Source organism: Corapipo altera, unplaced genomic scaffold, assembly GCF_003945725.1.
Source record: "Corapipo altera isolate COAL_440 unplaced genomic scaffold, ASM394572v1 1b, whole genome shotgun sequence".
Classification (NCBI taxonomy): Eukaryota; Metazoa; Chordata; class Aves; order Passeriformes; family Pipridae; genus Corapipo; species Corapipo altera.
The window spans coordinates 11,072,686-11,089,167 of record NW_020884881.1 but is presented as its reverse complement, the minus strand read 5'-3'; the positions used below and the strand labels follow the sequence as shown (position 1 = coordinate 11,089,167).

Below are 16,482 nucleotides of genomic sequence, written 5' to 3'. Positions count from 1 at the left end.
TCCTTCTATGCATACCAAAGCAGTTATCAGGTATTATTTCCAAAAGTTTTCAGTGCTCTGGAGACATTATATCCCATTTGACATATTCTATATTTTACACACTCTGAAAAAAATGAAGTGAAGAATTACTCAGTCATTGATTCTGGGAAAAATTCCTTCAGCAATGCTGAAGAGACAAGGCAGCTTATTTGTCTGCATCTCAGAGAGCTGGAGGGAGACGGTAGTAGCATTAATCCAAATTAGTACCGTTAATGAATCCTCTGTTTAATTCATCTAGTGATTATGTTTTGAATGAATTGTAATTACCAATATCTGTTACTTCTGCAGGAAATTCTGAAATTTGACCTCTTGTATCAGTGGAACCAGAAAAAGAAATCTGAGGTAAAATGTCAGTTGGTGTTTTGTTGCTTCTTTCAGGATGATCTGGAAAACACACAGACCACAATCATTTAGTCACCGCTGTGGCAATGCCACTTGTAATTGCAGTCCAGAAAACAACTGGCATCAAATATTATTTACAAAAATAAAGCTTTAAAAGCCAATTTCTCATTTCTTAAAAATGATACTTCAAAACTGTTTATGAAGCAAATGTTCAATGACAGTGACACATTCCTGCTTGCCAAATCTGGATTACTGTTTTGTCTTACAGTTTGCATGGATATTTGAAATCCCACATAGCATCTATTTATAGCAAAAACCCACAAGATGCCATTTAATGCATCAACATAAATGCATCTGTTCATGTTCTTTCTAAGCTAAAGGTGCTTAGACATGATAGTAAGTATGTGTTGCATTACTTGTATAACCACTTTAGTAGTAAATCTGTAATATTTCCTAAACTAACTTATTTTAAAATAAACTGCCAGGTATTTAACACGCAGCTCCAAGTGGACAGTACAAGCCCATTCAAGCAGATGCAGAAGAAACATGCAGACAGTCAGGTTACAGCTGAAGCAGGTTGCTGCAAAGTTAAACGTCAGCTGGTAGACCACACTTCCTATTGAAGCCTTTTCAGAAGAACAAAAACTAAAGACTTGGATAAATATGCAACATACATATAAATACAGTTTAAAAATAGAAGGCCTTTTCAGAAAAGCCAATGTTTTGACAATCTACTTAGATATCTTCACAGCAAAAGCAAATTTTTGTTCAGTAGGAAAAACATTATTTTGGAAAAAAAAATTAGAAAAGCTTTTCCACTACTTACCAGGTAGTAGAGGTGAAGTTGTTTTCAAACTCTGTTAATGAGAGATATATAAAATAATTATATAAACCACTTGCAAAACACTAAAAGAAAATAAAAAATTTAAGATTATGAAAACATCTCCAAAAACGTACAACATTTGTGGAAATACCTATTTTCCCTCACATTTTTGGCTTGCTTCAACGCTGACAAAAATGCTACAGTAGTTAATAAGAAAATTTACTATTAGAACCTTACTTAGCATTTAATAAAAATTTGAAAATATGACACTACAAATCATTTGCAAAATTAGGTAGGTTAGTTCTCATACTATGTTTATAGCCCCTGAAAACTCATATCTATGTTTTTTATTATTTTGAAGTGAGGTACTGGGGTTGCATTAAAAAAAGGCACAAATGTAAAAAAGATTTACATGCTTTTGAAGTTCTGCCAGCTCTTCATGCTGGATGACTTCAAGCTAGATGACTGAAAAGTGAAATCTAATGGGCAAAAAATGGTTTGTTTAAAATAGATATGGACATTAGGGAAAACCTTTATCAGGCAGTGAAATGGGTGATATCAAGAGTCTGTATCTGGTATCTGGAGGTTTTTAAGACCTAACTGGATAAAGCCCTGGTCAGCCCGGGCTTAGGCCCTCCTTCATGCAGCAGGTTAGACAAGAGACTGTAGATCTCTTTCAGTTTGAATTGACCTAAGATTGATTAAGGGCAGACAGAAAGCTCTATAAAAGCAGCACATGTACACTCTGAAGGCCATAATTTAAGGTATATTAAGGATGACTTCTCTTAAAAGTATTGCTGAACTTAGAAAACCAGATAATTTCCTTGGAAAGAAAACACACTCAACACATAAGTTCAGCAGCTCGGGCGGAGGAAAAACTGGCCAGTTGTAGATGACCAAGAGCTGCACCTTCTCACAAGTGTGTATTTTGCCTTTTGTTGTTTATCCCCACCAAACTAGAAATGACTGATTAGTATAGACTTGTCTCCTACACTTACAGTGGAGGCTGCTTGCTCAGGGAGATGCTGATCACGCAATATGCTCCACTCCGACTGCGCAATCACAGCTGGCTTCAGCAAGGGTGTGCCTAGGAAAAATTAAATCAAACTCAACATACTTGAGCTCTGCCCATGATCAGGCATTAGTACACAGCATTAGAAGTGTGCTCTAAAGCAACTTTTTTTAGATTAAATGCTTGTAAAAACATGAAAATCTCTTTACGTGAAAAGCGTTCAAGATAAGGCAAAATGCCACAATGTAATTCAAAATACACAACTGCAGTGCTTGCAGCATGGATGTTCATTGCCTTCCTTTGAGGGTTCCTAACCAACAGGGGAATTGGCTTCTTCTTCAAGGATGTTTCAGAAATTTTGTTACATCAGCTGTGCAGTAACAGTACATGTTTTTCAGATCTCCTAAGTTAACATACAAGTCAGGCCAGCCATACCTGTCCTTTACAGACACCATGCAAAAACACAAACAAAATGGAAGTGTTTTTAGCTATTCCAGTCCCAGAAAGATTTATTTTTTTTTAAAGGAAATAGCTTTGTTTCTTGTGTTGTCACAGAAAAGGAGTAAGTCCATAATATTCAGAGGATGACTTTGACTCTGAACTACCTATGCTTATGATGCTCAAGGGACACACTTAGAAAACTTCAATGTTTTTATGCTGAAAGTATCTAGATTAACTACTTGGGCCAAAAATTGTGACACTGAGCAAAAGCCTCAGTAAATAACTGCATCATATTAGGTTTTCTGGAAGATACCAAGCATAAGCCTAATTTATCACTTAATTTCAATTAATCTGTCTCGTATTCTGCCATTACTAGCTTGATGAATGAACTATGACAATAGAAGCACATCATTTGTGTCAGCTTTTTCTTTCAGTTACCCTTTTGATACAGGCAAAGAGTGAACTGCATTCAACTTGAACAAACTGGGCTTGTTCACTACATGCAGTGCAGTATGATGCATCATCATCTTTCCTTTCCCCAAGAAAGGGGAATCAGATAAGCACTGTTCATGTGCATTCCCATTCCCTACCTGGGAGCAGTAGGAAACCAAAATAGCTGGGAAATTCCCTAACTGTTCTGCCTTTCCGCAGTGTATCTCATTTCCATACCCTTCAGAACGAAAACCAGGTCCATTAATATCAAAGTCTCCAATTACTTAAATATCATATAACAGCATGTTTAGTCAGAAGATGAAAAATAATTTCACTGTGTTCAAGAGCTTGTGAAAATTAAACCTCAAAATAAGCTACTATACATGCTAGATTTCATTCCATTTTATAATTTGCTCCAACAGCTTAACCAAAAGCAGAGAGTATTTGTATTGTATTCAAATACAATGCTGAAATGCTTTTCACATTTTATCTCCAGTTACCACAAAACATCAAAAACTCACTCTGTTCACTTGCTAATACAAATGATTCTGGTGTTCTTTCTGGGAGCGGGGGAGAGGATTCTTCACTAGCATCAGCATCTAAATCAAATATGACATTTAAATAAGTTAAAAAACACACTTAGATTTTCCTCCCAAACTTCTAGAAGTTGATCTTTTGATACATAAGATAATCCTAAACTTGATATAAAAACTTATAGCAAAAGAACAGTTTGCTCTAAATATTATAAAACATTTTGGTTTACCAAACTAATGCCCTGGAGCAACTTCATGCTAACAACACTAAGTTCACATTAAGAGGGTAGGATCAGTTTGTGTGTTATGCAACAAAGAAAAGGAAAACACATTTCCAGACTAAATAATTTAGAGGAAAAAGACCTCAACAACTCTGATGAATACTTTTTCTTCATTATTTCAGGTCCCAGTTTTGCTTCCCAAGTCCATCTCAGGGCCCACCAGCTTCCACACCACTGATATAACCTAGTTAAACAGTCTAGTGCAAGGTTAATCAACCAGAAGGGTAAATAGGAGCCAGAGGAGATGGCTACTGTTGGTGCCAGTACCACATCCTGTCCCCAGTCTGTTCCCTCTCACCTCTCAGGAGTGTACTAACACAAGCTCTTCTGGCACCAAAAGCCCCACTCTGACCTGCTAGAAAATCTGAAGCAGTAATTAAAGGTTTAAAACAATTTAAAGTAGCTGCTGCCATAAGAAATCTCATCTGACAACTGTACTCTGCACAGGATTCAAAAATATGAAGACGCATTTCAGCTAATGAAGCCATGGAGCTTGACCTGCCAGCATGCCCTGCTGCTGCAGAGACAGAATTTCATCAGGTTGTACAAGCCACTGTGTTCCAAGTGAGTTCTGAGACCTGCTCCATCTCAAGTTTACTACACAGCCTAAGAAAACCTTCATTAATGGAAATGGCCTCTATAAAACCAGAAAATAAAGCCATCACTGATATGCACTAACTGAGAGTTTTTAGGGTTTTGTTTAGGGTGTTGTTGCTGCTCTGGAGTTGTTCCTGTTCTATTGTTCTGTTTGAGTTTTTTCTTTTTAGCTCAGGGTACAACTACTTTTCACTTCATTTGAATTAAAAAGAGGATTTAACTATGCGGTAAGATCATGCACACCAGCAGTTATGGTTAAGCAATTAGGCTGCTGGTAAATTCACAGGCAAGTTTCCCCGATGATTGCACCCATAGTCCCAGCTTCAAACAGAAGACTCCTATGCAAGTATGAAATTGAGAAAGTCACTGTAAAACAGGGCTTAGAATCACTGGTGCAAAGCCATATAACTCTATATTCTTGAGTTCCAGAGGGATTACAAGACCTGCAACCAGAATATAAAATGGGAAGTGTTCACTATCATACAAAAAGGGATCAGATACACCCTAAATAAAAAGAGATAAATGATATAAAATTAATGTCAGAATTTTAATCCATTCCTGTGAAATCATCAACATACCAGCAGCACAAGGGCTGTACTGTTATTTCAGGACATTTCTGATACACAGTTACATGAAACAAACTCTAGAGTGACATTCCTCCCATTCTTTATCATTTATGGCATATCACTTATTTTATTTGCACGTTCTTATAGCATCTACATAATGAGATGCATGGAGAGGTAATGATTTCCAAACAGTGATAAACAATTATTGCCCTGGGAAAGACAAAAAAAATCCTGGCTAAAAGGAGTATTGGAAAAATACTATAGCCTGTAAATCTAAAAAACAAATCCAAGCAAGACTAGTTAATAAAGTTGAAATAACAATGACAAAGGGCTTTGTAAGGTCTGCAGAGCATTTTTAAAGTGTCACAATTTAAAAAACATACATGTATGTGCAAGTATTGTTCTGTCTGTATACATAATGTAACAAAAATCTATAGAAATAGATTGTTTTTAAGGCTGCAAAAGAGTTCACATTGCTGAATACATGACTTTTGATGAAAGCTTAGTTCACAAAGCCAGTATTTTTAATTCAGCTGGTTCTGCACCTCACATCATACACTGAGCCCCATTTCACCTCAAAGTCATGAAGTCTGCACAGACTCCTGAGGCGAGGCCATCACTGTAAGCAGCTCCAAGCACAAGAGTCTGAGCTGAATCCAGAAGCTCACGTTCTCCTTTCAGCTCCACAGCCTTTGCACAAGCAGTTATCGAGGCCTAATCTGTTCTTCCCAGCTCTGTCCTCCATCTGATCTAAGTGTGCCAGCCTGACTGAAATCTGCATCTGCATGTTTTGGGACCCTTTTGCCTTTGACAAACAACGTTGTAGCTTGCAAACTTCCCTTTCACAAAAAAAATTTTAAAAAAGCAGTAAAAGATTAAAAGCCACTAAATAATTTTCAAAAAGCTAAGAAAGCATAACTTGGATTTTTAGATGAACAGCAATATTAGCTTGTCTACCCCAGCCACGTACAGAAAAAGAGGAAAGCACAGTTAAATATTTACAATGCTATTAAAATGCAAGATCCAAATCATGAGCAAGTTCAAAGACCAGTATGGTAAATGAGGTTACATCTACATTTTTAGGAACAGCACATCAACCAGTAAGCATGAATTTGTTCTGTATTTGGACAAGTCTGTTGAAAATACTTTGACTAGTCAAACCTCTATTATTATAGACACTTTCATGAAACTAGGAGTTGAGAAAAAAATGTGCCAACCAATAACACAGAAACCTACAAATAAGAACACATTATAAATAAAGCATCAAATAAACACTCACGATAAAGCTTTTGAAGCAGCTAATCAAGGTCTGTAGTACTTTATAACAAAAATAGTTCACATGCAAACTGAAAGCTGGCAGGAAAAGTGTTGTGCCCTCTCTGAAGCTGCCACACTGCACTGATTCAATTCACCTGTAGAAAATTGCACTGAAAAGCAATTTATTTTGTCCATCTCTACAGATGCAGGTAGGTTAAAGTGTAGCAATTCTGAACCTCAATGAAACCTACCTTTGCCATCTTCAGAAAACGTTACAGCTGTTAAGTCTTGCCTAGCAATAGACATTGGCAATACTTTCCTGGCAGAAATGTTTTCAGTACTAGTGGCAGCAGAGACTGTGGCACTTGCGGTTGACACGTTAGATGCGCTTTTGCTCACGGCTCCATCAAAGTTCACCTCCGTGTCAGAATCATCTGAATGGAGAGGATTAGTAAAACAGAGGGGTGCTCGGACAGAAATAGGGGTATGATCAACATTATCACTGGAAGGATGTTCAACTGTGGTGTTTGATGTTAGAGAGAGAGTTTTAACACTGTGACACAAGGTGTCTGAAGATGTGTCTCCTGACGCCGACGTACACAGTGCACTTTCAGGCCCATGTAGTGACCACGTGGCGTGTCCCTTTTCTGTCAGAGGCAGACGGTCTGGTCTTGGTGGAGTATCAGACACCTGCTGACTTTCTGGTGAAGGTATTAAGGCTGTATTAGACTGTGGCACATTGTATTCCACACGCGAGTTTTGAGAAGCATCTACAAATGAATCTCCTGAAATCTGTTCCTGTGGTTTAAAGCTCTTATCAATTACAGAGGATGACACAGGCTTAATTTTAATTGCATGTCCCCTGTTCAACAGGGAGTTCCCATCAAAGCTTCGTGGTCCCTCCTGAAGAGGTACCTTCTTGATCTCAAAACTTAAGTTGCGCTCCAGCCTTTTCTCTGCACGTTCGCTGGGTTCGTTCTTCCCTGAATGTTCTGTTGACTTATTATAATTCTCGTTGAGGTCTGTTGAATGCTCTGATGAAACCATGTGCAAAACTGGCTTTGGATGGTATCTGTCATTGTCCTGCCACACCGTAGTGACTGTTGGATAAGCTGATGGGGGAGATGGTGTTAAGATTGGTGGTACTGGCAGAGGCTCTGGAGGCTGCAAGATTTCTTCTTTAGCATCTCCTTCTACAAGGCAACTGCAGAACAAACAAAACACAGTTGTCTAAGTTTTCTGTATTTTGACAAGATTTTAGGTAGCTATCTCCCTCCGCAGCAGTAATGCTTTCATACCAATATCAAACTCCACACAGAGCTTCCAGAGCATACAGACAATGGTTATAGAATATGACTAATGGGGTAGGCAAGAACTAAGTCAACACACTCAAAACATCTTTCAGAACATCACAAAGACATGCATTTAGGCCACAGCTAATCCTCACTGATAGTTCAAAGATTGCTCACATCCTTTCCCAGAAGCATTTTCTCAAAGATGCTGTAAGACAGGCCCTCTTGTGGCAGCATTTCACTACTTTTTTCCTTCTGAAGTAGCTCAGAGAAACTGAGCTACTTGAATTTAAATTTCAATAAAGCCAAGAAAAATTTATTTCTTTCAAAAAAAAAAAAAAATCCTTACAGCCCACTTGATACTGAATCTTCCTTCATTTTTATTTTTCTGCATATACCCAGGAGGATTTTATTTTCATATTGCTGTATTTAATAGTCTGTGAATAGTTGTAAGGCTAATGATGCAGACCAAGGTTAGCTGACGTGAGGTGCATACAGTATAAAGACCACCCACAGTAGAATATATATGATCTAAATATATACAGTGCATATCAGTGAGACCACAGCACTTACAATTGCAGTTCATCTCAAGCTACTTAAAAGGAGAAGCTCTTCAAGCATATGGTCATTCTACTTTCAGATTAGATGCAGGGTAATTGACTATAAGCATTTAGCATAACTGACAAAAGTTTCGTCTACAAACAGGAAATTAGGCATTTTTTAATTTTCATTCAGAGCTTTTAAAAATCAGAAGGACCTGGACACACTCAAGAAGTGGGGCCATGGGAACCTCACAAGGTTCAACAAGGCCAAGTACAAGGTGCTGCACCTGGGCCAGAGTAAACCCCTGGTTTTGGGGTTTGCTGGGGGCTGAAGGGATTGAGAGCAGTCCTGTGGAGAAGGACTTGGGGGTGCTGGTGGGTGAGAGGCTGGACATGAGCCGGAAATGTGCCCAGAGAGCCAATTGTATCCTGGGCTGCATCCCCAGCAGCGTGGGCAGCAGGTTGAGGGAGGTGATTCTACCCTTCTAGTCTGCTCTCATGAGACCCCACTTGGAGTATCCCATCTAGCTTTGGGCACTCCAGCATGTGAAGGAACACACAATGGCACAAGAATTTCTGCCTGTCCACAAGAGAAAGGCATCAGACAGGCTCTCATTATTTGTCTGCATGTCACATCACAAAGTCAAAGTGATACAAACTGATTTGCTCCTCTACTTCCAAACCAGGCCTAAAATGGATTCATCAAGGGCAAATTCTTGAGACCATCATGACCTTCAGAAAAACAAAACAAAATAACCCCAGGGGACTGCCTCACACTTGAGTCTTGTACAGAACTAAAAGCATATCTGACCTGGGACAGGCTACAGCACATGTTTCATCCCTGTGACTTCACTAGCACCAAGCTACAGCAGTATGGGTTGAAGAACTAAAATCCTTACAAAGGATTCCATACTAAAGAGAACTGTTTGAATTCTCAGTTTATGAAAATCCCAAACCCCAGAAGTACTGCAAGCTTCACAGCTTCCAAATTATCTTCTAAAAGTTACTGTATCTTTGTATCTGAAAAACCCCAAATCCCTTTGCAGTTCTCCCGAGTGACCTCTTTCATTGTCTGCTTGATTCCTGCCACAAAGAGTTGGGTCTCAAATTTCTTCTCTTTCTCTCTTCCCTGTGCTTGTATATCACTATTTTTCTTTACATTAAAACAGGAGGAATACAAAGCACATCAAAGCAATTTAACAGAAGTAACTGGGAACTTTTGCCTCTAGATGTTGTTAAAAAATGAATAAGCTTGAGACTAAGTTGTTTGCTTGAATTAGTAAAGAAAAGACAGGGAAGGGGGGGATGTAAGTTGTGCTCCAATTTAGTACACTCTAAGGACAGGAGAATTCCCTCCTCTTGGATTTCTCTCCTCAGTTCTGAATGGGGGAGGGGGACATGGAGAGGGAGAGAGAGAGAGTGCACTTGCACAAATGTTTACATGCCCCCTTTAGCAGCAGTGATGCTCATCAGTAATCTCTACTAAATCTTCCTACTGAAAATAATGGTTTTCCCTTATTGACCTCATTTTCCTGACCCAGAGTTATACATGCAATCAGCAAAACTAATTTCTTATCTGGTACAGACATAACATTAGGCATTACAATTAGCTAAAGGAGCAAATTAGCATTGAAGTAGATGACAAGGCTACAGGCCCACAATACCAGTCAAAATTCATTAAGTTCTTCACCAATTACTGTTCAATGAAATCACTCTACTCCCTTTGATTCACTAGTAAACAGAGACCCACATGCATACAAACTGTTCCCTCACATGTGTCCATAGAGCTGATGACACGGGAAATGCTGCATAAATCAGCAACCTAAAAGTCGATTAAACAGCTTCCCTGTACACAGCTCAACAGAACTACTACAATGTTCCCCAGTATATTTAAAGTTAGACGTCATTCCTTCACTCTTAAATAGGAGCTTACAGCAATCAAATGAGAAATTATTTGTCAAAATCATTCTTTCCCTTATTAATATTGAAGGATATCTGTCCCCAGAAATCAAGATGCCCAAATAGCATCCTTATGTAGTTTTTCTCTTCAAATAAGGAAACAGATGCAATAGGTAAAAATTTTTCCATTTTACTGACATTTTAATATTATTATTTCACATGTTCTGCATTGCAAATAATGCTTTTGTTTGTTTCCACACAGCAAAAGTATTAGGATATGTACACATTCAGAAGGTCTCTGTTTGGCAGTAGCTTTTTCTAAAACTCTTGCCAGACAATCTTGGGCATTTTGGGCTGCTGCATAATGCATTCTTTGGGCATGTCCTTCAACAGCTGTGCTCCACAGACACTTCTCCCCCCAGAGGTAGAAAATTATCTGAAGATAAACTACTAATACTGTTACAAACAACAGGAGACAGTAAAACCAGCTTGACTTAAAGTACCACGAAACTAACAGAAAGCTCATGAAAGAGGATATTGAGATAGGAAAGAGCCAGTGAACCAAAGAAAGCCAGGTCAGTCAAGAAAGAGAATTAAGCTCTCCTGTATTAGACCTTTAAATAAACCCTGTATTGCTTTTATATATTGCAAAAGCAAGCATTTCACACGTACATTTGTAAAATCCCACTGTGTACTAAAGAGATAGAAAGCTTTGTCATGACACAGCCTTGAAGTGTCTCTTCACTGCTACTTATTATCTTGGAATGTGACTACCTTGGCACTTCCTCATACATAACTGGATATGGAATTTCCTGAGGTGATCAAGGCAGCTTTTTTGTACCCTTTTATTGCCACTCAGCCTGAGCCCTGGTGCCAAAGGCTTCTGAGGTGACGGGTAAACAATGGTTTAGGTGATGATGACTTTTTAAAATTTTTTGTCATAATAACAGTTTGTCAAAAGTACTGCAATTTGGTAAAAAAAAAAAAAAAAAAAAAAGCCCTCCCACAGCTTTCCACCAAAAATGTATACATGAAAAAAAGGCAAAACTAAAATGAAATGATGGCAACATTATTTTTGCTTTTTCTGCAATGCATTATAAATTTTTAGAATGTTTTAAAATTCCATTAGGAAAAGAGCTATATTATTAAAACTGGGCACCATGGATTCAGATTTAAATGAAACTTGGCCAGTGTTCAAAAGAAAAAAAAGCCTTAAGTAATCCACAGTTATTCTATGCAGCATAGCATGGGGTATTTCAAATAAAAGAGAGTGATGCCAAGGTCATGGAATGCAGCTGCTATGATCAACCAAAAATAGATACCAAGCTCTACACCCTCCCTCATAATTAAAATAGGAAAATTAAACTAAACATAAGCAGGTTGAAGCTAGACAACCACATTATTCTACTTTAGCATTAAATCACTGCCATCCATGTGAAAGAAAAGCTGCAGTTCAGTGAGCGAAGCTGTAGCAAACTGTACTACAAATAATTTGTATGTTAAAAAAATTATATAAAAGTATAACAAATGAATAAAGATAACCAGCTGGTGAATTTATCTAGTAAAATTTACTTACCAAGGCTTTTTGGTTTTTTAATTGTGGCACACAAATTACAGACAGCTAACTAAGATGGAACACCAACTAATCTTAGCTTTGCAGAAGGTGCAGAGACAGTTTGCAGGGCTTGATATGAAACAGAATAACACTTAACCCTGGAAATGCGTTTACCGTCATTAGACTGAAGTCCAAACTAATCTGATGAGAAGTTAAACTGCTACATTTCACCTTTTCTCCTTCAGACAGTAGCATGTAGCTCTTCATTACACTGCATACAAAAAAGCTGTTACCTCTGTTTTCTGTGAGTTTATGTCTGAGTTTCTGCTTTTATTTCAAACTGCATTTGAACTTGAAAATAAACTTTGAAAATAAAGAACTTTTTGTAACCAAGTCTGATTAAAATAAACCACTTCTTCTTCTAAATACTTCAGAATTAACTACTAAATACACAAATATTTCAAGGACTAATATTTAAAGATATTAAGATACTCTTCCTGCCTTCATCTGAAAATAGATAAATATGTCTAACAAAGAACACTTTGCATCCCCTCAAGTCCTCCAAAGAAATTTAATAGTTCGAGGTGACTTTCACTAGAAGTAATCATCAACTGCAAAGCCAAGCAATTTTTAGAATAAGGTGCTGATGTGTGCACTCATGAGTTGCTCTTGTTTACCTCTGTAATAATCAAGGGATAATATTAGAATTTTTTTATGTTGACATCAAATGGAGAGAGACATTAGGCTAAACAACTAAGCTCATATATTGTACAGCAAATATTAATTACATGGAAGTATTACAAGGTGATAATAGATTGGAAGGCAATACAATTCCAAAACCTCTGCAAAGCAAATATAGCTAGATGCTTCATGGTGAGCTAAGTAAACAAAATATCAATTTAATATGGATTTACTATCAGTAGCCTAAAGATACTTATAACTTTCAAGAAGAAACAGACATAAAAGCAGCCTAGAAGTTATACTTTGTAGCACTCCTTCCCCAACACAGGGCCAGGCCAACAGAAGTACTAAAAGGATTAATTATCCCTCTCTGAGTAAGCTTCCTATCTTACATGGTAAAAGTCTTTAGTGACATCTCATCCTTGCTTAGCACAAACACTTTAAGAGGAAGAGATCTACAAGTTTAAAGAAGATACAGAGACAACGTCACAATAATGTCACAATAATGTCACAAATCAGAGAAGAGACAGGTGAGAAAGCCACCTTCACAGAAAAATTCTACCCCCTACTGAGAGGTTGGCCAGAGAAAAGGGTTGTAGAGGAGACGTCACCCTCTCATCCAGCAAAGAGCCTTCGGGCTGTCAGAAAACAACTGACAGGCATCATAAGCTTTACTGCATAAGCAAACATGGCTTGGTCTGGTAGCACTATGGCAGACAAGCACTCTGAGGTCAGGAGATATAAACCAACTTTCCTCCTGCTCAGTCAGGATCATCTCGGGCAGGTTCACCTGGAACCAAGCCGGCCCACAGTACTCTGCACTATTAGTCACTGTAGCCCTTTTTGCTTTAGAAAACAAAGCAACTGCTAAGTCTTCCCTTGAAAAAATGCAAGTTGCTTTACTAATTACACACTCTAGAGCCAACTACAACACAGAATATAAAGAATTTAAAAGCCTTATTTCTTTTCAAAAGTAGTAGCTTTAGCAACTTGCTTGTAACCTCTTTAGAGACAGCACACACACAACTCGAGCACGCATTTGGCTGGCAACCTAAAAATGTTCCCTTCTCCATACGGGGATTACATTAGAATCTTTCATGGATTCTTCTCTCCCATCCTCCCCAGGAAAAGGATGTCAACCTATGCCAGAACACCCACAATACACAAAACCTGGCTCTATGTCCTGACTGAATCAGGCTGCAGATTTGTAAAGTTACCTCCCTCATCAAGAAAAAAAAACATGCTATTAGTGGGTATTCTGAGCAGATGTGACTAATAGTAAATGAAGTCTTTCCTTGGAAGCATCTTCCATGTGGGGTGTAATTAATTGTTTTTCAAAAATAATCTCCATTTTAGAAAGACAACAGCTTTGCTAAAAGCTTCCACTTATTCACCTCTAAGGAACCAATCTGCCTGCCAGTGCTGGCAGATGGGGAAGTATGAATTTATGGAAACAGGTCCAAAAAAGACCAGGATTTTAAGGAGAGATTAAAAGATTTTAACTTAATGCAGCAAGTAAAGAACAATGCAATACAGATGTGTGCTAAAACATGAATTATGCATATATTATTATTACATGAATATATAAAATTATAAAAAGCAATGTGCACCTAAGATTATTTCAAGAAACAATAATAAGGAAATTACCTATTGAACAGAAATCATAATTCTAATTTCAGTGACTAAGTTTCAAGAAGAGCTTGGAACTCATCATGAACACAGCTCATGTCACCATCTTAATCTACGTAATTGAATACAATCACATTACCATCAATCTAAATAAGGTAAAAAAATATATTACCTACATAGCACAAACTGTGTCATTTGGTTGTAAAAAGTCCCAACTCATTTCCATGTCTCTTTCTTTTTTTATTTTATAGCAATAAAACTTTCCTTATGACTAATTATTATGTAAGAATAACTGGTTGGTGGTTTCTTATGTCATTCTACAACTTCAGGAAACCCAAGTGCTTATTTATGTCTATCTAACTACAGGCCATGTAGCACAGGCAAGACCACCTGCCAAGGTCCTATAAGCCTTCCACAAACTAGCTAGGGGACTTGGACACATAGTTCAGGAGAGCTGCTTATTTAGCTCTCTTAGCACTCAGGTTGGGTACCCATTTTAGGCTGATGAATCTGTTGGTTCAGATTTACTTTTGGCTTTTTTAAAGTTAAGTCTATGCATTTTAAGAGCTAGAAAGGATTTTCCTTTTCCTCTGTTGTATGAAAAGATTGGTGAGATCAATTTTTCTTCTCAAGAACAACAGCATTCTGTTGGCACACTCTAGTCAAAAGCAGTACTTATCTACTCAGAGATAGTCATTGCAAGATTGAGATATTCAAATACAGACTTCTCAAAGATATTAAAGGTTATATTTAGAGTTAATTACAAGGTTTCTATCTGCATTATGTACATTTCTATTTATAAATAGAAAAAATGTATTTTCTTAAATCTTTTTGGTATCGGTAGCTTTATTCTATTTTATATTAATGAAACACGTCAATCTTTCAGTCTTTCAGCTTAAAACAGTCTATTAACATAGTTAACTACCTGCGGGTCCGTGGAGGCTTTGGTGGAGGAGAATCCTGTTTCTCAGCATCTGAAGAACTGACAGCATTCTCTGTATTGTTTTCATCCTGATTAAAAGAAAAAGGTTTTTTTTTACTCATGGCCGTAAAGCTGATACACACAATATTTGAACTGTGAGGTTCAAAGATTCATAATAATACTTGACAATAATACATAACAACACAACCTATTTTTGTCTATCATATAGACATCACTTTCAAAACTCTACTAAGTGCAAAATATTATTCTATATCTTGTGTCTCCAACTTCAGATTTTTCTGACTGAAGATTTTGTTCTGTTTGTAATTGAATAATCCACTGCAGAAAATTCTCAAAAGCTGATCTTTCAGGTTAGTAGTGAGCAAGCTTTGTTACACTCTCCCAATTATTCATACTGAAAGCATTTATTTTCCAGTCTAATTATTTTCGCTTTTACAATCACTCCATTGGAGATAAGGCTCATCTACACTGTAGTAAGAAAATGAGAATTTCAGCTACTGTAAAGTGACAAGTGGGTAAGATCTAATGCATTGATCTAAAACACTTTGAAATCATCTCCCGTTTGTGTACAATGAAGTTTAATTTATTCAGCAAAGCATGAAGATTTTAATTTTGCTTTAGGAGGACCATAAATATAAGATATATTTTATATACATATTTATGTATAAATATATGTATCCATACACACTTCTATGTATATACATATAAAATATTGTGGGTTAGCCCTGGTAGGCAGCTAAGCCCCACAAAGCCACTCACACACCCATTTCTCCACCCCACCCTGGACATACATGTGCCACAGCCAAAGACCCAACAAAAACAAAGAAGACCTTAGTGTTATCTTAATTTAATGCTTATTTTACCCAAAGGCTTTTCTTGCAGGAATTCTCCTTCAAAAAGTAATTTTAAAAAAGAACAAACATCCGAAATCAGTGTAATACATTTCAAAGCAGAATACCAGGTTCATGCAATAGGGTCTGCCATCTGCCAGGCTACCTGCTCAGACTGGTGACAGAGACTGACCTTCTTCAATCTTACAAAACAAAAGGGAATTCCCTGTTTATTTCTGCTTCAAATGTGATAGTTGCATTTCAATTCAGTGAGCAATTTCTGCTTTGGAAGACAAACTACAAGTAAGTTATCTCAACAGCTACCTAACCTCACTTAAATTTAGATTAATTATTTTTAAGTTTTTAATTTCTATTGCTAGTCTTAAAAGTTACCATACCACTGTTGGCTACTGTGAAGAGTCTATTACCAAATTCTATTCCTCAAAGTACTAAGTGGAGCTTTACCTGTAAAGAAAAAAATTAAATCTTTTGATCTTTCTTACTGTTTTTCACCAACCTCCCCCCTTAACTTGCTGTCAAATACAATATTGCACAAGTACTCCAGCAGAAATACCCTATTGTTCCTTAATTGTGTTAGCCCTTTCAGAGAAATTGCACAGGGAGTTCATTGTCCTGCTGACCACTAGCTGTAACTATTGAGGTTTTTTTGGAGTAAGATTCAATTAGCAGATAAAAGCCACTCATTTAAATGAACACAACTGGAGCTCCCACTACTGTCAATCAAGGTTGGTTGGTTTTCATAGAATCATAGGAGTTTGGTTTGTGTT

At 37.3% G+C, this 16,482-nt stretch overlaps 1 protein-coding gene across 3 annotated transcripts in view; it reads right to left on the bottom strand.

Annotated features, from left to right (window-relative positions):
• Positions 1 to 16,482, bottom strand: part of PTPN12 (protein tyrosine phosphatase, non-receptor type 12) — a 70,446-nt gene that overhangs the window by 2,228 nt on the left and 51,736 nt on the right. The window contains exons 12-17 of one of the 3 annotated variants that reach the window (XM_027639817.1): positions 14,847 to 14,932; positions 6,575 to 7,527; positions 3,611 to 3,688; positions 2,203 to 2,291; positions 1,208 to 1,238; positions 307 to 423 (exon numbers count right to left, since the gene is read on the bottom strand). In XM_027639817.1, coding sequence (XP_027495618.1) covers positions 307 to 423; positions 1,208 to 1,238; positions 2,203 to 2,291; positions 3,611 to 3,688; positions 6,575 to 7,527; positions 14,847 to 14,932 — 1,354 coding nt within the window. The remainder of the gene's footprint in view (positions 1 to 306; positions 424 to 1,207; positions 1,239 to 2,202; positions 2,292 to 3,610; positions 3,689 to 6,574; positions 7,528 to 14,846; positions 14,933 to 16,482) is intronic. The other 2 variants (XM_027639816.1, XM_027639815.1) reach the window with 2 other exon arrangements.